The 27,730-nt window shown below is 28.0% G+C and overlaps 3 protein-coding genes across 6 annotated transcripts in view; 1 reads left to right on the top strand and 2 right to left on the bottom strand.

Moving 5' to 3' along the window:
• The window catches only part of LOC725974 (calcium uniporter protein, mitochondrial), an 86,244-nt gene extending 75,880 nt beyond the window's left edge, over nt 1-10,364 (bottom strand). Inside the window, exon 1 of the mRNA XM_026443492.1 lies at nt 10,092-10,364. Within this exon, the coding sequence (XP_026299277.1) occupies nt 10,092-10,196 (105 nt within the window). The 5' untranslated portion in view covers nt 10,197-10,364. The remainder of the gene's footprint in view (nt 1-10,091) is intronic.
• A 315-nt stretch (nt 10,365-10,679) lies between these two features.
• Nucleotides 10,680-15,046, top strand: SsRbeta (signal sequence receptor beta). 2 transcript variants are annotated; one of them, NM_001077818.1, is made up of 3 exons: nt 10,680-10,760; nt 11,133-11,894; nt 11,998-12,861. In NM_001077818.1, the coding sequence occupies exons 1-3, from the start codon at nt 10,758-10,760 to the stop codon at nt 12,691-12,693; spliced, it is 1,461 nt and encodes a 486-aa protein (NP_001071286.1). In that variant the 5' UTR covers nt 10,680-10,757; the 3' UTR covers nt 12,694-12,861. The 2 variants fall into 2 exon arrangements, with proteins under 2 accessions (NP_001071286.1, XP_006557324.1); XM_006557261.3 differs by lacking the exon at nt 10,680-10,760 and having other exon boundaries at nt 11,079-11,894; nt 11,998-15,046.
• Nucleotides 15,047-15,113: 67 nt separating this feature from the next.
• LOC413242 (bifunctional heparan sulfate N-deacetylase/N-sulfotransferase) overlaps nt 15,114-27,730 on the bottom strand; it is a 260,674-nt gene continuing 248,057 nt past the window's right edge. For all 3 annotated transcript variants that reach the window (XM_006557262.3, XM_006557264.3, XM_396688.7), the window contains 9 exons: nt 26,592-26,783; nt 19,292-19,635; nt 18,399-18,687; nt 17,579-17,707; nt 17,322-17,504; nt 17,019-17,239; nt 16,528-16,806; nt 15,986-16,283; nt 15,114-15,916 (listed from right to left, as the gene is read on the bottom strand). In XM_006557262.3, coding sequence (XP_006557325.2) covers nt 15,806-15,916; nt 15,986-16,283; nt 16,528-16,806; nt 17,019-17,239; nt 17,322-17,504; nt 17,579-17,707; nt 18,399-18,687; nt 19,292-19,635; nt 26,592-26,783 — 2,046 coding nt within the window. In that variant the 3' untranslated portion in view covers nt 15,114-15,805. The remainder of the gene's footprint in view (nt 15,917-15,985; nt 16,284-16,527; nt 16,807-17,018; nt 17,240-17,321; nt 17,505-17,578; nt 17,708-18,398; nt 18,688-19,291; nt 19,636-26,591; nt 26,784-27,730) is intronic.

The raw sequence follows: 27,730 nt of genomic DNA on the forward strand, positions 1-27,730 counted from the left end.
AGGATATAAAATTGAAAAAGCAAGAATCATGTTATGTAAGAAATTAAGATTAGTATTGATAAAAATCTTCTAAAAAAAAAATCAATGAAAAATTATCATATTAAATTATAATTTTTTTTTAATATACATTTCTCCCATCGATTAAAATCTAAACAACTTGTCAATTTAATTATAATATACAAATCTTAAAATTTGAGAGATTTTATCTTTATTGATGAAACTTTGATAAAGAAATCGTCGCTTAATATAACTTTCACAGCCTAACTTGAAAATTGCTACTTTGGTTAATAATATTGGAAACTTCCACGAGTCGAAACAGTTCTTCATTCAAACTTCTTTAAACTTCGAGTTCTTTATAGTGGATTGGTTTTATTCATAAAAATGTTTGATTATTTTACGTTTAAAAAATTTGTTTAACCAATAAAAATACGTATTTTTATTATGAAATTTTTTTACAGAATTGATTTTTAACTTCTAAGAGAGAAAAGCTATAACAACATACGATAATAAACGATAACAAAAAATTGCAATTTGCGTGTAAAAAACTAAGGTAACAGTAAAAGGATGGTTGTATTTGGATGAAAAATAAAACTCATACTAATCCAGATAAAAGTCATTTATGGTTCTATAGAAATAGAGGGAAAAAAAGAAAAAGAGAGGAAGAGAATTCTCTGGGTCGACAGAATGTGCAGTAGAACAGATCGATGTCCGTGGCGCCTGCCGCAGACTCCGCAGTCCAGAGTTGGGTATTAATCCGTTGAAAAAATAATTAGTTAAAAATTTCGAATAAAGTTGCTTTAAGTAATTATTTATGCTAAACAATATTTAGTTATTATAATTGAATTATAATTTTCATATAATCTCGGTTATTTGGCATTACAATTATTACGATTATTTACAATAATTATTATGTTTTGAACAATAAATTATTAAAATAACTTATCAAAGTAACATTATTCATAACTTCAACTATTAAATTTTATCCAACACTGTTGCAATCTATATATCTGTTCGATTGAGAGAACAACATACTAAAGTGGAACTGGATATACTAATGTCCAGATAATTGTATATATTATATGCTTAAAAAATTCGATTCTTTTGAACAATTATCGAGACCTTATTCTAGCACGTTCTTTTAATAAACATTTGTAATTGATATGTTTTTAAAATAATTGTATGAAGAGAGTGTATTTTATTTGATAGAAAAATATGATCACTGTTTTTCTTTTTAAAATAAAGCTTTTTTTTTAGATGATAAATATAATTTAACAAATAAGTAAGAGTAATATTTATATTTATTAGAATTATATTTTTAAAAATTATATTTTACGATTTTTCACGATAAAAGTTAAAATTATAAAAAAATTAATTAAAGTTAATGAAAAAGAGAAGATTGAAGAATTGTATTCGAATTATCAGTAAATTGATATCAAGAACAAAAAAATTAATGATAACTTTGGAAAAGAAAGGAAAAAACAAGAATCAATACATTCATATGCACTTTAAAGATAATTATTATATAATAGAGTGGTCATTTTATCAACAAATGTACGTACATATAATCGAGAATAATACGTAATAAATGCTTATAATCGTAAACTTATAGAGAGTATATGTAATAATTGTTTTATGATATGATTGTACCTATGTAATCAAAACTGCAGAATTGTTATGCTGCATATATATTTTACTGAAATACAGCATTTATCAAATCAGACAAATTAATTGCTTTTGCAGGCGCTTTTGATAGAATTAATGTTGGCATTTAACATCGCGAATCGAATATCAGCAGAAAAGTATTCGATATTCGAGATGTTTGTTTAAAAATATATCAATTTATACAATTTATATAATCAATGTACTTCAAATTCATAATGGAACAATTGAATTATCATTTAATAATCGTTGAAAACTACAACAGAACGATATTTTCTTTAAATATTTATCAAATAAAAGAATATTTGATTAACTAATTAATTTCTTCTTAATAAAGAAACGTTTGAATCAATCAATAATCTGATCGACTTTGTATAAAAATTCTCGGATTAAAAGATTGATTAACAAATTTAAAAAAGCAATTTTAATTAAATAAAAAATAATAAAAATTTTTGGTTTCAATTAATTTTATTTTAAATAATAAAGATTTTATATTTACAAATCGATTTATAATTACTCATGAAAAAATTTCGTTTTCAAGAAAATCACGTTTAAAAACTTTTAAATAAAATTGAGTAAAACGAGTAAAATTAACTATTAAATTTTTTATTAAATACAACTAAATTATCAATAAGAGATTATTCTTCATGTGAAAATAAGCAAAAAATAAAATAAAATTTAATTTTTTATTCTTGAGAAAATGGAGATTAATATATACAGTTAAGAAATTAAATTCATAATGGAAATGGAAATTCATAATTGATTTTTTAAAATTCGTATTTTTTAAAATTAACTTTTAAATGAAATGAAATTCTACATTTTTTCCTTATTTTTAAAAGGAAAAAAATCTTTTATTAACTTTTTATTCGTTTATTCAATTAAAATTTAGTCAATTTCTTGTAATCAAAATTTTTTCTTATTTTTCTTTTATAAAAAATTGCCCTGAGGTAAAAATGCAGGCTACATGTTTTATTAAACTACATTAAATTACAAATATTCAAAGTAATTTATATTAAATTTAATCAATTTACATTATTTATTATAATTTAAGGTAGATTTTGTTATGTTGTTGTTTAACTCAATTTAATCTGAAACATATGTATGATAAATTATTAATTTCGTTTTATAATATTAAATATTTTATAATATTAATTATGCTCTACGATTAAATATCTTCTTTATAAAACGTTCCGACCGAAAATATCTTAATCTTAATTTTCAACGCAATATAAATCAGTAGTAGACAAGACCTAGTTGGCAAACTTTTTCAATAAAACGAATGCCAAAATTATTCGCAGCTTTAACAAAATGTTTTTTTTTTTTAAATTAAAAATACCTCTTTATATTCAAGAAACAATATTTAATAGATTTAATGGAAAGAAAGTATTAATGTTTTCTTTAAAAATCTAAACAATATAAGAAATTGTACGGAATCTATTATTTAATTATATTTATATATAATTATATTATTATATTATATATAATTATATAATTATATTTATACAAATCAATACAGGTTCACATATAATAAAAATAAATTTTTAAATAATATTTCTAAGGATTAATTTATTTATTTTCCTTTTCTTTAATTTCAAAATTACACCACATTTTTGAAAATATGATAATCATACAATTACAACAATTTTGTGTCGATGTAAATTCCAAGTAAACATTCACTCATATATCAGCTTTGAAATTTACTCCTTTATTAGTAATGAACATCGTTTTTTCGGTACTTTAATCCTTTCTTAATTATATCTAATATTTTATCTTGATTAATTGTCTCATTCACTAATAAGAAAATATTATTTTTTAGTAATACTTACACTAATACATTTATTATTAATTATTATTTACGCTACTTTTCTATATTAAAATTAGAAACTAAAGTTTTCTATTGTAAAATTGAAAATAATTAAAATAAATTTTAAATTCAATTTGAAATTCGAAAAAAGATAAAAAAAGAAAAAGAATAAAATAAAAAATCTAATAATAAAGATTGTCTCATGATTTTTTTAAGTTTTTGCTCTCACTTTAAAAGAATTACAATTACTAAGTGGCGAGTCATGTGAAGAGTGCATGAGAGCACTTGCCATCTGTTTGCCAACTGTTTCTTGGTTACAAAACTACTACTTGACATCAATTTTTTCACGGGGAAACGATGTTGTTCAATCTCAAATACTAGTGTTAAATAAGTGAATTTAAAAGCCTGTTCAATTGTCGAGGTGTATTTTCGATTCAAGAAATCGGTTCAAGAAATCTTCACGAAAGATTATGATAATTAATACACGTTACGGTAAATTAACACGGTGAAAGTTTCATCGCGTCTGAAGATTTACGGATAAGATGTGATTGTATGCGATGAATATAAATGTGCTATGTATGAAGTTTAAACGCAGATGTTTGTGCAAATTCTGTTTCTTTAAATTAGAAAATGAAGTTAAATGAAGTTAAATAAAGATTTGATTTTCTAATTAATATTAGAATGGTTATTTTTTCATAAGTACATAAATATAAAAATATATATAATAATATTTAAAAATTGATCTGAAATTAGTCAAAACATTTATTTTGATATTAATATTTTTTAATTTCGTAAATAATTCAAAGAATTAAATATGATAGAGAAATTAATAATTATTACAATATTTTATTAGATAATTCTAATAAAATCAATTTTATTCATCTTATGACATATTTTTTTTTTATTTCGTTAGAAAAAATATTTCCTTAGAAAATGATGTTTTGTTTTATATAACAGATATGGGTCACGCTGGGAAATTTAAACATCACTGATTAGCTTATCACTAACACAAACATGAATATCTAAAAAAATATTTTTCATAAATAGATTTTATTAATTTTTTTTAAAAAATTAATTAAGATTGAAATATATTAAAGGTTAACATTGAAATTTTTATTTTTAAATTAAGAAAATATAGAATTATATATTGTGCAATCTACTATTCGACATATAAAGATTTCTTACTTTGATGATATACTTCAAAATTCTTTAAAAGAAAAAATACTAACTCATTATTGGACTTGAACTTTTCACACTTTTGATTAAACTCTTTTAAACTTTGCTACTGATCATTGTTATCTCTATTATTTCTTGAAAAACTTTTAATGAAACAAAACTCTATATTCATAAAAAAGAATTTTATTAATTTCGTACATAGCATATACACAACATATTTATTTATTTATAGTTAAACTATTTTTATGAAAAATTTCATTCTGTTCATAATTTGTGAAAAAATTTATTTATTTCTATATTTTTATTCATTGTACAAATAAAAATATAAAAATTATTACTATATCCATCGATAAGTCGATAAGTATTAACATTAGAGAATCATTAACACTCTAGTCACGCAACGTGAAATTCATCTCGTCTACAAATGATATGACGCGTGAGTCAATGACTTTTTATGCAAATCTATGTCAGAGTAATGACCGATGATTCTACTACTTATTTTTTTGCTGTGATCTTTTAACAGTTATAATATGTTTATATGTTTATTTTTTTCTTCTTTTAAAGTATAAAACGACAATTTGAACGAATCATTGCACAGGAGAGCAATTTATTCGAAACCATTAAACTCGAGGACACTTATACGTTTTTGAATATCATTCCCATTAATTTTCTACCGACTGAAATTTCATTTAAAATCATTAATTTACGTAAAACTTATAATTAAAGAGCTTCTTTGAAAAGAGATTTTCCAAATCAGTTTTTGTTCAAAAATTTTTAAATTTTTTGACGAGAGATGGAAAAAAAGAAAAGAGAAATGTAGAAATTAATATTTAAAACATAAGAATTAGAATTTGATGAAAATTTAACAAGGTTAACATGGAGTTAATTTAAGAAATGTACATGTATATATGAAACGAAGAAAAATTAAATTAAAAATCAAATTTTTATACCATTATATTTGCTTTCAACAATGAAACAACAAATAAAGAAAATAATTAAAAAACTTGAGAAAAAAATGACTTATCGATAAGAACTTCTTTTTATTGTATGTTAATAATGATAGGAACAGAAGATCGATATAGAATCGATGTAAAAAAATAAACTTTTTTTAATTGAATTCGAAGAAAAATATTTTAATTTAAGCATCATTTTAATAATAAATATAATCGATGATTAATTAATAGAGGACATATTTTATGATCATATTATTCATTCATTGTATTCATTATTGGATTATTACTATAATTCGATAATTCGATCGAACAACAAATGAATGTAGGCAAAGGAGAATTCTCTCGTTTACGTCGAGAGATGAGGCGTATGATTACGCAAGTTGAATCACATGATATGTTGGATGACATAAATGCATCAGGAATGCTTGAAATTGTATAGATAAATCATACGGACACAAGATATTTTGAATATAGTTTCAATGTAATACTCTATATCATGATCTGTCAAATATAATTTGTACGGTAACTTGATACTAATCTCATATATTACGTAAATCTGATATATGACTAATATTTGGGATTATGTGAAGAAGAAATTTTAAAAGAATATTTTAAAATTCTTTTGTATTTAATAAAATATAATAAAGAGAGAAACAAACATATATAAAATTAATTATTGATCCTTTTTAAATTAAATAATTAGCTCATTTATTTTTATGATAACTTATTTAATTTTCTATTATTTAATTAAATATTTTGATATTATCTGTTTTTATCATATTATACAACAATTTGTTAAGACAAATGTTAAAAATTTTTTTTGATAAAAATAAAAATTCAAAAGCAAAAGTAAAATTTTCCTTTAATCATTATTTTCTTACGAAAAGTTGAAGTCAACAAAATTTAAAAAAATAAAGTTCAACAAACAAGTTTTATATTTTAAATACTTAAAAAAAAAAATGATATTTTAATTTTATGTTGTATCGTTAATTCGTTGATATCGTTAATATTCTTAAAAAATTTCCTGTTCTTTTCTTTACTTTTCATATTGTGTGAATATTGTTTCTAACGTGAAGTTTATTAAATACTAGACAAAAGACGGTAGTATTTGTGTTTGTATATTATAAAATTCCCTAGTTTTATTCTTCGGATAATAATATGTATGAAAATTGGAATTATTTATCTTTATTTTTCTGAAACATTATATTATCTTTTGCATTATATATTGATTTGTTTCAGTAAAATAGAATGAATTTGTTTATTTTTGTAATTTAAAATTATTAATCATCTATATGAATTTTGGTTATAAATCAAGTTAAACAAATTTTTACACGGATCTTAAGGTGTTCAAGATATTGTGAGACATAACACATATAATTAATCATGATAACGAATTGATGGCGTCATGTGATGTGCACCAATTATTATATAATACTATCATGATATACATTCAGTGCAACGACGATTCCTTTGATCCTACTAAAGCTAGGTACTTAATTCGATCAAAAGCGTAATGTAATTAGTCTATTGATATGAATGGAGACAGCGAAGTATAGAATCTAGATAACTAGAATTAAATTAATAACTAGAATTAAATATCTTTTTAATAAATCCCAATCTATACATTTATTTCATACATTATTGCATTTTTAATATACAGATTAGAATTATTGCCATTTCTAATGTTATCAATAATAAATAATGATTAGTGACCTTTAATTTCTATTAACTATTGATTATGCATGAGTAATAATATTATACATAATATAAATATAAATATAAATACAGTTCTCTCTTGAATGGATTAAGGATGTTAACTGTTTGTATAGATCAGTGATGAATAAAATTTAATAGTTGAAGTTACGAATAAAGTTATTTCAATAATTTATTATTAAAAACATAATAACAATCGCGAATAATTATAATGTCAAACGGTCGATGTTCTAAGCAATACGAAAAGCAAATCAATTATAATAGATTAAATCAATTATAATACAAATAAATATTATTCAAACATTTTAATAAATAATTATTTAAAGTAACTTTATTCGAAATTTTTAATTAGTTATTTTTTTCAATGAGTTAATATCAAATTCTAGATAGTAGAAATTTATATAGTTTGGAGGAATCTCTCTCGTTAAGAAACTAACACATATTCTATTTTTCTATAATAATTATATATGTGTGTATATTCTTAGAATAGTCATACAGAATAATATATATGTAATATTAATATATTTATGAGATAGGTAAAAAATGATTTCTAAGGAATGATTTTTAAAAATCAAAATAAATACAAAAGTTGATATACATTTTATTATTGTTAGTTATTCCTTAAATTATAAACAATTGAAAATTGCAATAGATGAAATAAGATAAAAATAGAATCAAATAATTTTATTTTAGTTATTATTGTTGCAATGACTTTAAATATCGCAAAAAAAAAAAAATGTATAATCGAAATCACATTCTTCAAAGGACAATTATAATAATCATATAATTTCGTATAAACTAACAGATGATATATTAAAAAGCTTATATCTTAAATCAAAACTATGAATAAAATAAATTTCAATTTTTTTTGATATCTGTTTTAAAATAGTATATAATGAAATAAAATAAAATAGATTGATATTATAAAATAAAAATTTAAATTGAATTTTTATTAAAGATTAATTAAATGATTGCTATTATATTTAATATTCTCGTATTAGCCTCAAAGCAATAATAATAATTTTTTCTGATGCTAGTATAATGCTAGATGACAGTATTAAGAATAAATTTGTAATATTAAAAAAGGAATGATAAAAATTCCTATAACTTCTTCATAAGCATCGATTGTTATTTTAAGGAAAAAATTTTCAATTCAGATCTTGATTTTTTTTATTGTTGATTATCAAATATCATGGTTATCAAATATCTCTATAACGGCTTAATCTACACTTTCAATGTTGACAAAGATGAATGACGTAATAAAAAAGCCATAACTGTGATTCTAAATTTTCAGGATATTATCTCATTCTTGTTTTATATTTGAAATATTTATTTCTACTATTTATATAATTACGTAATTCAAAATTATAAATACTTTAATGCAAAAATGAAATAAGAATTAAATATAAATTTTTATAGAAATAATAATATTGATATGATAATAATTCAATTTCTAAAATAAGATAAAATCATATTAATTATTTACGAGATTCAATTCATTGTCTGCAAATTAGACTATCATTTAATCATATAAATAAATATGATTTCGTTATTATCTCGAAAATAAAAAAATTATATAAATCAATATAGAAAAATAAATTATAATAATATATGATTTTATATTTTAAAAATTGTAAAAGTATATATTATAATTAATTAAAATTTTTGCCGAATAAATATTATTTGTTACAATAGAGTAATATAGAATATATTCCCATTCATTAACTTACAATATTCAATATTTTTCCAAGCAAGTTATATATATACAAGCAATATTTAAAGGAAATTTTCCATTTCAATATTAATTGCTGACGTGATGAAAAATGTATTTACAATTTTCCTGATTCTAACGAACGTATTTAATTTATAATGTTTGACAATTTTGAATGTTTGACAACGCATGGTATAATCAACGCGATAAGTTTGATATCGAGGTAAACGTAATTGACATTATAACAATAACAATTAATGTTGGTATATTTGAGACGTGGCCTTTGCAAGACTAGATTGAGCACGTAAATTCTTATTAACTCGTGAAACGATTTATTACAGCGTATGATAAAAATATCAATCTCGATATAATAACTTATTGTTATATCATGTTAATGAATGAAGCATAATTAAATTAAATAAAATATTTTTGACAAATAATTATAACAGCTGATAATAGATTTTATAATCATATGCAAACAGAAGAAATGAGAATTTACACAAATTAATTATAGATGTTTCATAATTTTCTCGAAATAACATAAAGCAATGATATTTATATCATAAAAATGAAACGATTGTTTGTTTATATGCGTGTGAATAGATATTTAAAAAAAATATTTTAAGAATGACACGAATCCTTCATTCTACGTTTATGGTATCCATATTTGATTAGAACACAAGAAATACGTATTACGTATGCATCGTGGATAGTATACCGGTTAAATTTTGCAAATTCATGCAAATTCAGTTTAATTTATGTCTAAAAAAAAAAAAAAGATCGATTTCAATTAATCACCGATCACATTTGGAAACTTGTTGTTCATATTATTAAAAAAATTCATTCATGCTACGTATTATACGGAAGGATAATGGAAGGAAAAAATACTATGTATATGAAAGAAAAGAAGATATGTAAACGTATCAAGAACTTAATAACCTATAGAGATCGAGAAAAATATTCGATTTTAAACAAAGATATGCGAAGATAAATATTGTTAAAATATATTATGTAACATTACATTATAATAAATGTTATGTTACTATAAATAAAAATAACGTATGTCAATACTCACATTCCGGTAATTTCTTGTTGTAATCAGGGTGGAGGATACAGTTAACACGCGGGATATTTCATACCATTTGACAACATACAAAGCGCGGCAGCATACCGTAGCCATTTTTTTCTAATATTTCCTTTGTCAGAATTTTAAAATGAATACTTCAAAACTAATTTTTTTTTCACGAGTCACTTTACACCCAACACTGAGAAACGAGCAACTGACTTCATACGACTACCTACGTCGACGACGGGCGGCATCGCTTACCGACTCGTCCCTGCGATTCCAGACCCCGACCTTGCAGCGGCCAATAGCGTGACATGCGCGATTCGCGCTTTGTTACTTGCCATTGGTTCGCTAGTCTTGAACCAATAAACACTTTACATGGTTATCCGCGCGAAATATATTGAATATTTGAATTGCTAATCCGTAGATTTTCTATTTATCTTATTATTTAACATATTAACTCTTTACAGATATAGATACTCTTTCGATTTTGATTCTCGACAGATCGAAAATCATTTTTTACATAAAATAAGATTATAAATTATACAAATCTAAATATCAATCATAAAGAAATTGTTTTTTATGATTTTAGTATTAGAAATTAAACATTATATATATCAAACCTTAATTTAACTTAACTTAATTTTATTTAATTATAACTTCGATGCTATAACGATGGTAAAGAAAATTAATTTTAAAATATTGAACAATAAATAAATTTTTTTTTTAAATAAATAAGATTATCTTTATATCTAATCTTTAATCTTTCTTTTTTTCTAAAAAAATTTTTATTAATATTTTATTTTGCTATTGTTACTTTTTTCAACTTATTAATATCAAATCTTATTAATATTTTATTTTATACTATTTTTTTCGATTATAACAATATGATAGATGCTATATCATATGTGCTCGTGGCAGCACAAACGACGAACATCAGATTACTATAATCAGTATTAAACTTTGACATTTGTTTTAACCTTACTAAATTTATAATTCCTTTTGTGTATCGTGAATCAGAGAATTGTGCTTTAAACGGATAACTTTTAGCATTTTAATAATGTAATCAAATATATTAATTTTGATCGATTCTTTTTCATCGAAGGTATGACTAACGTTTTGGATTTCGATTATTATTTTTACGATTATTCGAATCGTACTCAAGCCTTAGAAAGTATAATCGCAAACATTCCCACATGGTTGAGTTTCATTCGTATTGTTCTTGTTATATTACTACGCGCTGGTTATGTATTAATACATATTGGAAGTGTACCAGTGAACAACATCAACTTAATTTTATTGCAAAATATTATTGACATCTGCTGGATAACGATGGTCTATTCATTACTTGGAATTATCATCGCCTACACTGGCGACGTACACGGTGTGATAGGCGCAGGGCATTGGATTGGTGATCACGATGTCGATAAAGACGAACTCATAACCGGCTGGTCAGCTGTGGTAATCACAGCTGCAATTTGCACGAGCGGTATAGTTGGTCGGACGCATACCGTCGGTTATATTATCATAGGATTTTTGCTGGCTGGTATAGTGCAACCATTTTTAATCCATTGGATTTGGACACCCCATGGATGGATGCGAAGAAATGTACTAAATAAACAACACGTTCATTTTCATGATTATACCGGATCTGTGGTTATTCATGTCGTTGGCGGATTAACAGGATTGATAGGTTGTTTGACACTCGGACGAAGAATACTTCGCTTAGACGCTATAGATGAAGCAAGTATTGCAGTTGGTGCCTCAGGAAATGTTTTTGCTGGTTATTTACTTGTGTTTATAGGTCTACAGGTAAAATTATATATTATTAATACATTAATATTTTTAAGTTTTGTTTGCAAATCTGCACGAAAACAATATGAATTATTTTCCTCGATTATTTTGATCTGTTTAGAGTCTCAGTCTGACAAATATTCAATTAGAACATTTCGAAATGAAAATTAAAAGAAAACACAATGTCTTTGTCAACAATATATTGGCCGCGAGTGCGTGCAGCTTGTTTGTCGTAATCTTTCATTTTGCGCATCCTCGAGAAGAGTTTAACCATTGGACAGTAATGAGATGTGTACAAGCAATGATAGCTGGAATAGTAGTAATATCTGCTGGAGCGGATGCTTATCCCCCATTGGCAGCGATTGTTCTGGGCGCAATCGGAAGTATCGTCTTTTATATAATTTCGAGATATGTGTTTCGAAGTGCACTTGAAGATTATTGCAATATTGTAGCTACTCATCTGGTCTGCGGTATATTGGGAAGTATCTTAGTCCCCTTTTTTTATGTACAAGAGGATGATGATGTGAAATTAGTTTTATTAAATTTTGGCTGGCAAATGATTTGTTTAATCGTAGTAATTGCTTTAGTTTCAATTATTATGTATATTGCCTTCATTATTCTGCAATATGCCGGTTTGCTAAGAAATAGATCGGAATATTTGAATCATTTAAGAGCTAATGTAGCCGAAGGAAGAAATCAAAGGAAAAATGTATTAGATAGATTGTTCCGCATGGATAGAGATGCTGTTTATCTTCAACCGGGTATGAGTTTTGGTGAACCACTCGGTCTTCGTAGACCACAAGAAAGAGAAGAATAATACAGACCAGATGAAGCGAAAATTTAAAAAAATCATTAATTTATATAAAATATAAATTTTTAAATATTTATAAATACTTATATAAAAACCGATTCAAATCAAATTATATCGCAATTAATGCAAAGAAAAGGATTTGATTTTACTTCAAAAAGAAAAAAAAAAAAAAAAGAAATTAAGAATCTCTTTTATAATGAATTTTCAAAATATATAACAATAAAAGAATAGTTATAAGAAATTCAATATCGAAGATTTTTAACCCTTGTTTTATTAGAACTTACGGATTATTCGTACAGTTATTACAGTATTTTACAATAGAATAATTTTAAGTTAAATAATTAAAGTTTCTATTAAAGTCATACACATATTCTACACGCGTCTTTTTTTTATTCATACAATGACAGCTTTTCTCTCTTTTTCGTTTCTTCGTTTTACACAACAGCCTGTTAGGACATCTACAAAATGTTATTTTTCACGCGTTCATTTATATAATTTGAAATGCAAATACGCGCGTGATTTTACATAAGCAATATTTTATCGTTGATTCACTTTTAACTTTGTATAAAATATTAGTGATTTACATTATTATTGATTTACATACATAAATATAATGTAATTAGTGATCGATAAATGAAATGAATACTTAATAATTATAATAAAAATAAACTACTTAACAATTATAATTTTAATACAACAAATATTATTATTTCAAACATTCACATCAACAGATATAATATTCGAGTAAAAAAAATTAATGAAATAAAATAAAATTTTACCTGCTTTCGAAAATTTTATATAAAAAAGCGTTTATACATATATATATATATATAGCAGAACCAACGATGAAATAATGCTAATTGGAGCATTTAAAACTTCATATTCGAATACTGAATATCTTGCTATAAATTTAGCGATTTCAGTTTGTCACATATTATTGTCAGCTAGTAGCAAATCGGACAATTTTTGCTACCGCCATGCCGAACAAAATCGATTAATATTGACTCTAGAGATCCGACGCCGCAATTGGTACAATAATACAACTGTATATACAACACTGGTAAAATGGCACGATTTGACAAAATAAATCAATCGTTTAATGTTAATACCATTATCATTAATTATTATTATATTAACAATAAACTTTGTACATGTGATTCGTTAAACGTCACGTGACACGTTTTAACGGCAGTATAAAAATGAAAACAAAATATACAAAATGTAACATAACATTGATAAAGTAATTCGTAATATAAAAATGTTTCGTTACTGATGATACATGATATTTTTTAAATATATATTTTACAGAGAATGACGTTATAATTTTTAATGTACATTTTGGATCAAATATAAATTTTGTAATGTGTATTACTTTTACGATGATCAAATAATTACAAATAAATATTTATCATGTTAACCTTTTTTTTTATTTTAAGTAACAAGAATTTTTTAAAACGAGACACTATTATTTAATTATTATAATTTATAGACGAATAATATTAATCAATATTAATATAATGCTAAAAAATTAGCATATCAGAAATAATCGGATCAAATTTATTAACGAATTAAATCTAGTTACGAAGAAAATAAAAATTAATATATCGTATGTATAAGTAACGAAGATAATTGTAATTGATATGCTTCCAACAAATAATTATCGTCATTAGATTATTTTGTGAATAACACAAGTTTTTATTCACAGCAGTTGATCAATTTCCACGATATACAATTCGTTATAATACATCAGGTATTAAAGTTTCCAAAAATCTCATGATTTTCTTCAACAATGAATAACTATTTTATTTTGGAACATAGGATTATTATTAAATCCAAAGTTTGTATGTTTTAAACGTGACGGTATGCAATTATTGCAAATAGGCAGTTATCACTTCTCCACTTAACGTCATCATTCGCCAAAAAATGATCATCAATAACCATTTGTGAAATAGTTTCTGATTTTTCACCTTATTAAGTCATTATGGTACACCTATAATCACATCAAAACAATACAATACATAAATGTACAAACGGACGCGATCATACATCTTTCATCGACTTTCTATCAGCAGTACCAAGAATAGTATTGTCAAAATATACATAGAATCATCATATAGCTTTTTTCTTGTTTTTTATTTATTTACTTTTCTTTATTTTATACGCTTACATAACGAGAATTAATGTACATCGTGTCTCTGAGAGAGTAAGTGGGCGAGAAAAAAGTTCAAACTTTCCAAAAGTCTCACACTCGCAGAAGCAATCCTGCAATTAGTACCAGAAGTGAAGGACTGACGGATCGTCGATTTAAATATCAACAAATTCGATTTTATCCATTAATCATTTTCATGAGGAAATAAATCTCTTCAAACATTGCAACACGATTTGGACAGATCTTGTCTCACAAAAGTCAAGTTTCTAAAATACAATTTTTTTTTTTTTTTTTTTGATCGCTTCTAATTTCACTCGTTAAAGCATCCTTCTTCTCTTTACTACTCAAATTTGTAAAGAGTCATTGTACCCGAGTCGACAAATTGTTTATGATTATCATTACGCAAAGCCAAAATGTGCGTTTCTGTTTGTGGTCTTTTTGATTTATTAATATATTGTCGTCTTCTTCGTTGAAGAAAAATATGTTGTACTAAGATTGAAGAAGAATTTAACTCGAGTACAAATTAGGAATTCTCTTTTTCTCTTCTTATTATATTATCTAGTAGTATATTTTAGTAGTAAAGATCAGAACGAAAAGCGTCCAATCATTATAGACGGATGATGGCACCAGCGAACGGGCTGTACTCTTAATAATCATGTTTTCTACGACGCAACAACGATGACAATAATAATATAACGTTAATAATAGTGCTATTGGCTTAACAACGATCGACAGTCACGATTCACCTTAAAAATCGTTTAGTGACTAGTTTCGCAGGCTTCCCACGGATCTTAGGCCAAACCACTGGGATAGGCCACTGTAATGGTCCTTCCGTCGAGGATTTGGAGTCCAGTGGAATATATCGAATGTACAATTATGTTACAGATCTTCAGCTAATAACCGGTGAATTTCGTTCACCGTGGAGATAAACAATTCAGAAACGGTGTCGTTTCATATAATCGACGTTTGCTAGGTCATCACCGTGTCGGTAAGATCTTCCTTCAGCCATTGTGGGATAATTCTCAACCCGAGCCGTTTCAATAATTTCACTAGGGCCGTGTTGTGGGATAAATAATATCTCTGCAAAGAGGCGGATAGATTAAAGACTTTCGTCCTTTCCCAATTTTTTAATCGTTTCGTCATAAATACCTGTAATAATTTGTACGACTTATCCTCCATAGGCGGATATTGACGGCCTTTGCTCTTTCCAAGGCATTTCGTTCGATCCTCATTGGTAACTTGACAAAAGAATCCTTTCTTCGGATCGTACCTCAAATGAGACGAGTAATTGAAAGCGGGCGTGATCTTGAGGAACCTTTGTAACTCGTGCAACGTCTCTACAGGATTTTGTCGCAACTGTTCGCCGTCTATAATGTGCAATTGCTGAGGCGGGTAATAGGAAAGCCATCTTTCCAGATGCTGAGCGTATTTTCCGGGATTTAAACATCTGTAAGGGAATAATCGAACAATAATCTCGAGTACGATCAATGTTTAACCATATAAACCATAGATGTAGTCGAACATATTAGCAATTTTAGATCTTTGTCTATGGCAAAGAGATAATACTATTATTTATATTCAGCTATTCAAGAATTTTTTAACGACTCGTTACTTTATTTGGAACAACCACAGATAACACAGTGCTCGTTGCAACAAAATTATTCGAATGACTGTACAATATTGTAACCTACCTATTCCTGAGATCGCGTAGGGGTTTTGGTGCTGTATCGCTTGCGGTGATAACCGAGTGAAAGGAATAATTATTTGCTACAGGATCGCCGTGAACTCTCGTGTGCTGGTACCATGAATAGGCACGCCTAGCGGGCGAAAGTAGTATAGTAATTAATTTTGCTCTGGGTAGAAGAGCGTGAGCTCTGCGTGGTACTAATTCCCCGTCGAAATAAGTTGCAGATTTTTCAAACAGATATCGCGAACTCTCGTTTTTCGATGCTGGGAAGAAGCTCATGTACCTGAGGATGAAACAGAATGATAAATATATGTGGATTGATATAATTTGCGTGTTTCTCAAGTTGAAAAGAACCACGCGTCATGATGGTTATACCAACAGAATTATATATATATATATATATATTTATTTATTTTTTGTAATAAAATATATATTCATATCGTATCACATCGAAATTAATAAATATGTTAACTTTTTAATTTCACCTTAACTCACCAATCAAGGCCTTTATAATAATTTTTCCCATTAAAGAACTGAATCTCCTCGAACGTGTCAGGACTTGGCAAATTGCTGCTTATCGCAGGATGAATGGAGAGGAAAGTGTAGAGAGCAGTAGTGCCAGTTTTTTGAGGACCGATTACCAGAAACCTTGGTAATTGGTCGCACATCTTGTTCCTCGACCAAATCTTTTGATGCCTCTGATCATCACAGGGATTCTTTAATACGAAAGAGAAGCTTACAATTATTCGCAACTTAAAAAATTATTATACTTGATGTAGCGGTATAACAACGACTTACACCCCACACAGGATCAGATTCCTCAGGATAGAGTTGAAAATATCTTTCCGCTAATTGAAGAGGAGGTGCACTGGATAATCTCAAATTCGTCCAACATTGGATAAATTTAATCACAGACTCGAAGGTGTACAATGCCAGACGATCGTTTCCATAATTCGACATATGAGTCATAAAAATATTGATCTGAAAGGAATGATAATGAATTTTGAGAAAATTTTCCAAAACAGATTGGATTACACAGATATTGGATTACCTACAGGATTGTGAACGATTGTCTGGAAGAGTTCGCCACCCTGTATCGATCTGTCCAGCTTCTCTCTCCCGCCTGGATATCTATCGATGAAGATCGTGTGTGTGAAAAGGCCACAGGTTTGTCTCGGTAGAACCTTGGACAAGAAACAAAGAAAAGAGAGATTGTCACGCGTTTCGTTTTATCGTTTAATTCATCGCAGTATAGAACTGTTCGCTCCAGGGAAATCAATCCTTTATTCTTCTTTATCGGCTCGACGATTGTTTAACCGTCGAAAAATCCACAAAAGAAAGAATTCGGAAAAAAACGAAAAGACTTGCAATTTTCGCTTGCAATTTTATCGCTGTCATGTCGTTTATTTGCTATATCAAGTCGATCCATCGATTTTTATCCTCAACGAAGTTTCGAAGTTTCTCGAGACAATGCGGATAAAAGTGTTGAAAAGTTGATGGTGGAAAATATGAAATTATCGATTCGTCCGTTTGTTCGATTAGGAATTCATTTATTGCTTTAACTTAGTTTCTGAAGAAGCAAGCAATTAACGTCGAACAATTGATATTGTAGCAGAAAATAGAGAAAAAAAATTGTTCAACTCTCAAGAAAGATTATTCGAATTGATTCAATTTAATAAAATGTACTTTTTAAATAAATACTGTAAAAGATTTATATATATCAAATATCTTGTGCCTATTGTAATAGAATTTTTTTTGTTATACTTTATTCTTGTATTATTTTTATATAAATTGTTTTATATATTATTGTTAAAAATTTTTATCGATTAAATGTTATTTTATTTCTTAAAAATTATTGAATGATTATAAATTTACCATTATATTACGATGAATAAATCCTCTTCTTAATCGAGCTGGCCTCAAATGGGGATACTCTTCTGTGCTTGTGACTTTGATGTTCCACACTCTTTTCCACGCTTCATATAATCCTTCGTGGACCGGATAAACGCCGGAATGATGAGGACTTACGCTGTAACCGCTTCCTGTTGGAATTCCGTGGTCTTTCGCGAATTGTTTGTTCAACGCCATGTCTAATTGTAGATGCGTTACATTTTCGTAAAGGTGAGGTTGTTGATGATTCCACATGTGAGAAAACCACGTAAATCTGCAATTTAGAGAATGTTGATTTTAATTTGAAAAAAAAAAATATGTCGAGTAAAATTGATTTTTAAATCTTTCCAATTAAACGATTGAAAAAAAAACTTTATTCAAAAAAATGGAGGAGAATAACTTTATCTGTTTATTCGATCAATGATCAAATCATGTACATAATCGATTATTTATGATTTTAATTGCTGTCGAGGAAAGCGATTACTCGAACAAATCACGACGATTCGCAAACAAGTGCAACTTCCGCGATCAACCGTAACACGTGCACGGTCTCAATACGTCAATTTGCGCCAATAGTAAATCTTTCTGCGCTCTGTTTACCACCCTATTCGCGCAATAACTTTCCGCCAATTCCATTTCCCTCGTCATACGCGTCGTGAAATCCATTCACAAATCGTTCTTAACTCAACCGTAGAAAGATTTATTAATCTTGCAAACATTATTCATCTTTCGTTCAATTTTATCTTTGTTTTTTTTTTTAAAACAAATTACCTTAATTTTTATCCAAATACTATAACTAAGATTTCTCATCTTATCTGAAAAGACGATATCTTTCGTTATTTATTCGATAAACGAAATATTGAAAAAAATATATATACCTGTCTACGTTCTCCAGAAGCATATCGTCCCCCAGATTTTCCTCGGAGGTACCGTGATGGAAATATTTTCCAGAAAACCCCAAGTTAAATTTGAAACCGGGCACCAACGCCTGGATCCTCTGTTGGGTAATCAACAACGCCATCACGTCGTCCTTTCTTAATCTTGTTCCCTTCTCACCGACGAATATATCATCGACGTCCACCAAGATCATGCGATTAAGGCTTAGGCTCAACTGGCCGTGGGACAAGTAGGAGAGGGAGTCGAGTAACAACAAGTTGTGCAGCCAGAATCGTAATCCTCCGCCAAAAAAGACTCTCTGAATCCCATCGTATCTCCCGTGATCCTGCATAATAAAAATCCAATGTAAGTTCGTTAAAGTTTATCGTGTTTCACTTTATCAGACAGTGAATATACGATATAATCTGATCTTTGTCATTTAACAGACAACGACGTTCGATACATATGCATATATATATATTATATATTTGTATCTTTTTCTATATTTCGAAGAGAATGAGATAGAATTAAACGAGACAGTTCGAAATAGCTCGTTTACCGAGTAAGCTGATAACGAGTTCGAGGTATTTAATATATCGATCAAATTTCGTGGATAATCCTAGCGCATAAAGGGGCCGCGATGAATAGCGAGGAAAAAATGAAGAGAGGGAGAGAGAGAGAGAGAGAGAAAAAAATACATACTCATCGGAAGGAGGATTTCCGTGGAAATTAAGGTTCGATATTCAAGCGGATTTCGATCGTTCTCGGGTTTAAACGGGTTATGAGAGGGGCAACTGGAACGCTAATCTCCTTTTAATCGCTTTCAAGAGCGATATATATTCGATTCGAATCGCGATTGTATCCTGGCACGATCGTTATTTTGAATAGAGAGATTTCACGTTTTATACGTGGTGGAGAAAGCCTGATTTTCAAAATAAAAATTTTACCTCTATTGAAATATATGCACTATTTATATATATATTTTTTTAATTTGAGTAAATATAAGAAGTAAATATAAATATTACATAAGATTTGTAAATTCTAAAAAATTATTGAAAAATCAATTATAGAGTTTATATAATATTTTATTTGTGTGTTAAAAGAAGAATAGTATTCTAATATATATTCTAATTATATATTCTAAATATATATTTTAAACTTTATCATAGAATAGATGTTGCTAACTTATTAGTAGAATTTTATTTTTATTTGATCAAAAGAACTATCCTTTCATCGATCGAACCATGTTAATCATATTAAACTAGATTCCCTCGCAAAGAAACAGAGTTACTTAAAGCTTTTCTCTTTTCTCTTAATATAGTTTATCGAAAACTCGATTAAAAAAAAAAAAAGGAAAATGAAGTCGACTATCGATCATCGCACGCGTCGATCGATGGTCCGTTATGTAAAGTAGGAATTGTTCATTGGCCGCAATGAAATTATGGTGATCTCGTTCCATTTATTTTTCATCGAACGATTGCGTGCAACGTTAATGGGTTTGCGCGCGTTTGACGCGTTGATGCTTATCGATCGGCGCGTATATAAGGGCGCGTTAATTTCAAAAATGTTTTGCTTCAATGTATTATAATAATGCCTTCCAACAACTCTATTTTCCCCGACGATATATCTAGACACGATTTCCAAGAGAAAATCGCCATTTATGAAACACAACGCGTTTTTTAATCGTGATTATTATTTCGATGAATATTATAAGTCTTTGTTTTTAACATGAGATGTGAATATGTAATAAAATGTAGAACAATAATTATTTTTGTTTGTTGGAATATCTATATTGTAAGTTGTGGTATTTTAATTATTTATTAAAAGTATTATCTCTGTATCGATTTTTTAAAATAAAATCGTCATTTTGAATAATTGTGAAGATTTTACTTAGCACAAAAACTAAATTTAAATTAATTTTAATCAGATTTATTGCTAGATAATTGATAAATTCTATCGCTTCACGATAGCCAAATTAAGTATATCCAAATAAATCAAATCTAATTCAAACAATTAAAAGATTTTTTATTAATTCTGATTTAAAGGAAAATTAAATTCAAAATTAACATAAACTATATGATCGAGTTAAAATAAATTAAGTTAAATTAGATTAATGACAATTTGACAATCATTTTTTTATTAATAATAAATAATATTTTAAAAAACAACGAGTTTTAACTAAAATCTTTACAACAATTTCAATGCGACATGTTAAAAAATCATTGAAATCGAAAATCATATCTTTTTATAAATATTTATTCAAATTGCGTTCAAAAAAGAAGAAAAATATAAAAGTTTAGTTAAAAGTATGTTTAGAATATATATATAATTTTTATACAATACGAATGTGGATCTATATAAATAGAATCCATATAAATAAAAACGATTGAAAATTGATATATGGAAAATTTTTTTAACAAAGGATTAATTTTTGAATATCAAAAAATATAATAATCGATATTTATGTATATATCAATTAAAATAAATTCCATTGTTTTAGAATTTTTAATGTAATCAAATTTATCTAGCAATCTAAGCAAATTAAGCTTTGGATGGAAAAATCGTCCTTCGACCAATCTGAATGACCTGACTGGTTAGTAAAATTTTCCATCGAACGAAGAATCCAGTTTTCGAATCCGATGGAGGACGGAATTTGATTCTTTTTCTAATAAAAGTGAACATTTCCACCAATAATCTTCTTCTCATCAAATAAAACGAACATTTTATTAATCGAATTTCAAGCTCATTTGCCTCGAACGATCAAAACAAATTATCGAGACGTTGAAAAGAGCAATTCGTTGTTCAATATTTTCTAAAAAAAAAAAAAAGGGGGAAGAAACGAAGACACTTTATGATTGATAGCCGAGATTTGAAATGGAATGGCTCGAAAATTCTGTGTTACCCATTCTTTACGATGGATCCTGTCGTTCATCAAGGATGTGATCGGTGGCGTTATCGCGAGTTCTGGAAGCGAAATAAATTGTCAGCACGAATAGCGACAAACGAACCCCGGCCCTGCGTCGATGCTCATTAATCGAATGAACCAACGGCTGATTGGCTTCTGATTTAATTACCTGGCTACCTGTGATCCGTGAATCTCTGGCCTATCAGCCATGGCTATATAATGGGGTTATCAACGAGATTATTATTGTTGTTTACTGCTAACAAGCTCTGTTCATGGTGAACGTTTCAAAACGCAGCCCGGCCAACTGAGAATTCCTGGTTGGTTGTAGTGCAATTAACAAATTGCTTGTTTGGGATTATCTTAAATCGGCGACGAATGCGCGTATGAGGAGACGTGTATACTCAACGATATAATCGATGATGTATCAGTTTTTGATAATTAAATTCATTGAATATAATATTAATAAATGTTTTTTTTTTAAAACTTATTAAAAATTATTTAATAAGTTAAATATATAATAAATAACAGAATAGATAATTTTTCTATTTATATAATTTATACAATTTAATATTTAATGCAATAATATCTTATTTATTCTCTAAAAAAAAAAAAAATGTAAAAATTATATATGAAACATTTCATTTCCTTTTGACAAATTAAGTTCTACATTATACAGAAGATATAGAATTATCCAAGAAATTTTCTCATTCCATTGTCTTCCACAAAAAATTCACCATCGTTTAAAAGATACTAGTCAACGATAAAAAAGATTTATTATCATCATTTGACTTGAATTTTTGTTCGTTATCATCTAATGTTGCAACGTTCCATCAGATTTTGTAATATTTTAAATTTTATGTAGATAGAGCAATTAAACGATATATCTGCTTTCAAGGATAATTTTATTCAACTTCAAACGAATGCTACAATTTGTTGGACAATTTCAAGAATGCTGTTTCTACTCGCAGAATTTCTAAGGTGAGTAAGTCCTAAATCTAAATATCCCTTGCTCATACATTTCTAGGGTTGTGGTCCCTAAATCTACTTACACCCGCCCCTAAGTTGCACGATCCCTGAACCTACGTGCTCAAGTGGCACGCAAGTGCCGCAAAATTTATCAGACAGTTGGAGGCAGTGGATAGCGTTCAAAAATTAAAAGACAAAAAAAAATGAGCTCTTTTTCCTTTTTCTAATTCTTAATAAAAAATTTTCAACGGCAGACGAAGCGAATCCATCGAGGATATGAGATGGCCATGTAAAAACAGATGATATCACGTCTAGGCCGTCTGTTATATCAGATGAATATTTCCTGTTTGCATGGCGGCGGAGGTTGTTCGCGTCAAGAAAGATTCGCTGTCAGTGTCTTCTTCGCATTTGTATCTTTGCATCCTATATAGATCACCTCCGCTTTCATCCGGTACACGCTCAGCTTCCGGCCGGGCCTTTACATCGTCGTGGAATCTCGCAATCGCGAATTCCAAAGCGAATGTAAAACGGTCCTGAATGTGAAACAGCTTTACAGATTGTACTCGAGGTCCTGCCTGTATCCTATCCCGTCCCTGCAATAATCTTTTACCACCCTTCCTTAATTTTTTTTTTTTCCTCGTATTTTTATATATATATATATACGATCCTCACAGCTCGTTTAATCTGTCCATTTTTCTTCTTCTTAATATCCCATCTCTGCCACACGTTTCCCATTCTCTGGCAAACATTCACCCGTTTTTATTTTACCTCCCCCTCACTTTTACCCCAATTTGCATTATTTCATTCCCTCTACTGTTGTTCACCGGACACAGCTCCATTTCAACTTTATCTTCAACTTTATTCCCCCTTCATCTTATTAACTTTCTTTGTTTCTTGTTATTATTTAGTTTTTTTTCTTCATTCCATTGGTATCGTTTAAATCGTTATTTAATATTAATCGTTTTAATTTTTATAATCTGCTTCTATAATCTGTTTTATCATGCATTTGCGTTTATTTCTTTTGTTAATCTCTTTCCGTTTCTTTAATTTAAAATTTTAATTTTACAACTTGCTCCTTCTCGTTCATTACTTTTCCTTTTTACTTTAAAAGATTATTTCCTCTTTGTGATTCTTTTTCTGTTTTATTAAATTTGTTCTTTTTTATTTACTCCCTTCTCGCATTCCAGCAGAATGTTATTCTTTTTTCCATTACTTTCATTTATTCTCTTCATTCCTTCTGCATTACTTAGAACCACAACCCTCTCTTTCATACTCGAAACACCATTTCTACTCTTACTATCCTCCACTCTTCCATCTTCATTTTTGCAGAAGAGATTCAAGACATCGTTCGCGGAATGAAACTAGGGTGGCGTATACGCGTTTTCACATTTGTTTTCGTTTCCTCTGACTAACATTTCTTCAGAAAATAAGACTTCTACGAGAGCAAGAGTCTTGTCTAAGAGAATAGCTTCGCAGAGTTGTTTCTTCATATTTCGATTAATCTATATTATCTTATAGTTTGATATTTTATTGATATTATTAATCTGAATATCGTAAAACGTTGTTTAAGTTTTCGAATAAATTAATTTTCGAAATGCAATATATTTAATGTATATTCTTTTCTCTAACTATTTGAAAATATAACACAGTCTAAAACTTAAATTATCTCATTCAATATTTTTAAATAAAATAATTTTTTTTTTAGTTCCAATTTTTGAATGAATTTAATTTATTAATTTGATAATTCTTATTTAATAAAAATTCTCGAACAATCTTTTCAATTGAGATCTTTCTTTCCAATCTTTTTTAAAAAGAAATTTCACGACGCAGAAATCAAACGCATCATTTGTCGACCAGTTTATCTCATTCAAACTGACCAGAGGATTCCAGCGTCGTATTTTCGTCTCTGCCACGTGGCATACTTACCAACAACAATATTCCAATAGAAAATCGGAATTCCCTTTCTCGTTAAAGGAAATATTTCAAATTAAAAATTCCATCATCGACTTCTCGCGCGAGAGGCAAAATTTTAAAAAGATTCGTTCGTTAACGAAATTTTTTTCGCGAATATCCATCGCACGAAGAATTGCAAAAAAAACCAAACATATATATATATATAAACAAAAGAAAGGGACGCGGAATCGCATTTAATTAAACGAACGTAGCGATCACTTTGTACGTTAACAATGCAGCTAATAATTAATAATCCGTATAAGAAGAGCGTTGTTCTTGTTCGGTATCGGGTCGCAGATTCTACAAAGGGCGAACCTGTATTCGAGGAAAACAGCTCGAGAGAAGTTGGATGGGATCCTAACGCGTGCGCATTTTTCCCAACCGGCCAAGAAGAAGAGAAAACCCGGTGTATACGTCCCCTTTTTGTAAAGCTGTAATTAATATTCTTTGCAATTATGTTAGCGACTCGGATCCGACAAAGCGAGACACCGTCTGATAAAATTACAGGAGGAAGGCATGAGGGGGTGGAGGAGGGAGGGGGGAGAAGAAGAGAAGGGGCAAGGAGCTTTGGTAACTGCGAAAAGAAAAGCGATAAACAGGAGGTGCGTTAATTAATTTGCTAATTAGGAAGGAACGGAAGTTGACGTTGGTCGATGCGAGTTTGTGATCCCCTTGCCTTTGCGATTAAAGATGCCCATTCCAATGTTGTTTTTAATTTTTGATCCTTAATTCGTATAATTTAATAGGAAATTGTTCTTGGTATTATTATTTAATTGAAAATTATACAGTGGAGATAATTTGTACTTCCCGATTTTTAATTACTTTTAAATTCGAGCAACTTTATACTGTTGCAACTTTTTTTTCATTTGATTTTCAGATTATAATATTTAACTGTGATGGAAATAAATTTATGTATGGCGAGTTTAACAAAATTACAAAATTTTTTTCTTTGATTAGAAAATTGAAAAATCTAGGTTTTTTTCCCCATTTTGCTATCTGATAATTATTTCCCATTGTTCATTGCTAAATAATCATAATATTATACTTTGATGTTCATACAAATTTTATGAATTTTCAAGATAAGAAGGAATATCTCGGTTACTTTAAACTTTAAATTAAACCTATTCAAATATACGAAAATTAAGTGTGAAATCTTGAAGAGAAATTGTAATTTTATGAATGATAAATCTATTCTTTTCTTATCCTGTGTGTAAAAATATACGGCGTGAGTAAAATTGCAAACGACGGTTAAAGTCATATTAAAATCCAATTTCAGTTCGGTAATAAGTGGAACACGAGCTAATTTAATTGTCTTGTCTTTCTCTCTCAAAATTTCTGCAATTCTACCAGAGATCATATAACTTTAGTTATTCCAAGAGCGGTTCACGTTTCATTTACGTAATTAATCCCGGTCCAATTCGAACATGCGATGTGGAAAGATATGGGCGAAAAAGCACGATGCGATTCGTATGTCTCACCTGAATGACAGTCGCCAGAGGACTTTTATTGGCCGGATAGTCGAGGCTGTCCCGATGTGCCCATGCCAGAGGCTCGTAGGTGCTGTGATTGGCCTGAAAAATGGTCCAGTCACCGCCAGGAAGTGGTCCCCAGGCCGTTTCTCCGGATCTGGTTAATCGGAGGATAGGAGACGCCGCGTTCAGTTGTGCATCCTGAGGGAGGAAAGAGAAGTTCTCATTTTGTCAGCAACTCGAGAACTTGTTGCCTATACGTGAGTAGTTTTCCTGATTTTATTTTTTTCTCCTCTCAATTTTAAGAAAAGAGAATAGAGATCGAAAATATCCATAATATAAAATTTCATTATAAATATTCTGATACCATTTTATCAGATTTTATTAAATTATTTTAATAATGTTTTTAGAAAATTTTGGATTATTTAAGATCTTTGCTTCATGTTATAGATTTTCAACTATCATTCATTCTTCATTTAATGTTCAATTTAATATTCTGCTATTCATATAAAAATTGATCTTTGTTATTTTTTTGAATATAAAATATATCTTTTATTGATAATATAACAGCAAAAAAATAACAAAGCTAGTCTTATTACAAAAATGTCTCTTCTTACGTTTTGTCAAGTTCATTAACATAAAGATCTTCATTTTTGTAATTAAATATATAATAGTAATAATTATATATTTATTAAATGATTCCTCTAAATTAGCTAGATACGTATAGCTTTATATATTATTATTTGATATGAACTTGAAAAAAGAAAAGAAAAGCGTTACGTTTGCCTTTTTTTTATTTTTCTTTATTGATGAAAAGCAAAAAACCGAAGTTGAATATACATGTTATCTCTGAAAAATTCAAATAATCTATCATATAAATTTTTATTTTTTTATTTTCAATAAAATGATTATTTATCTTTTCATTTTTATTGATATTTATCAATTTGATGTAGAGAGACATATTAAGTTGTTAAAAAATTCAATAATAATTGAAGCAATAATTAATAGTTTAATGGAAAGTCAAAGATACTATAGAGAGATATTGCTACTTATATTATTTTTTTAATATCGTATTGATTATCCCATTCTTTTATATTTTTAAATGAATTATTTAATAATACTGCATAAAGCCTCTATTGATAAATCTG

Source organism: Apis mellifera, linkage group LG10 (genome assembly GCF_003254395.2).
Source record: "Apis mellifera strain DH4 linkage group LG10, Amel_HAv3.1, whole genome shotgun sequence".
Classification (NCBI taxonomy): Eukaryota; Metazoa; Arthropoda; class Insecta; order Hymenoptera; family Apidae; genus Apis; species Apis mellifera.

Bases quoted from the DNA above. Each gene is read 5' to 3' on its own strand.
- SsRbeta (NM_001077818.1), top strand. The intron at 11,895-11,997 runs GTAAAATTATAT...TGATCTGTTTAG, and splicing joins TTGTGTTTATAGGTCTACAG to AGTCTCAGTCTGACAAATAT.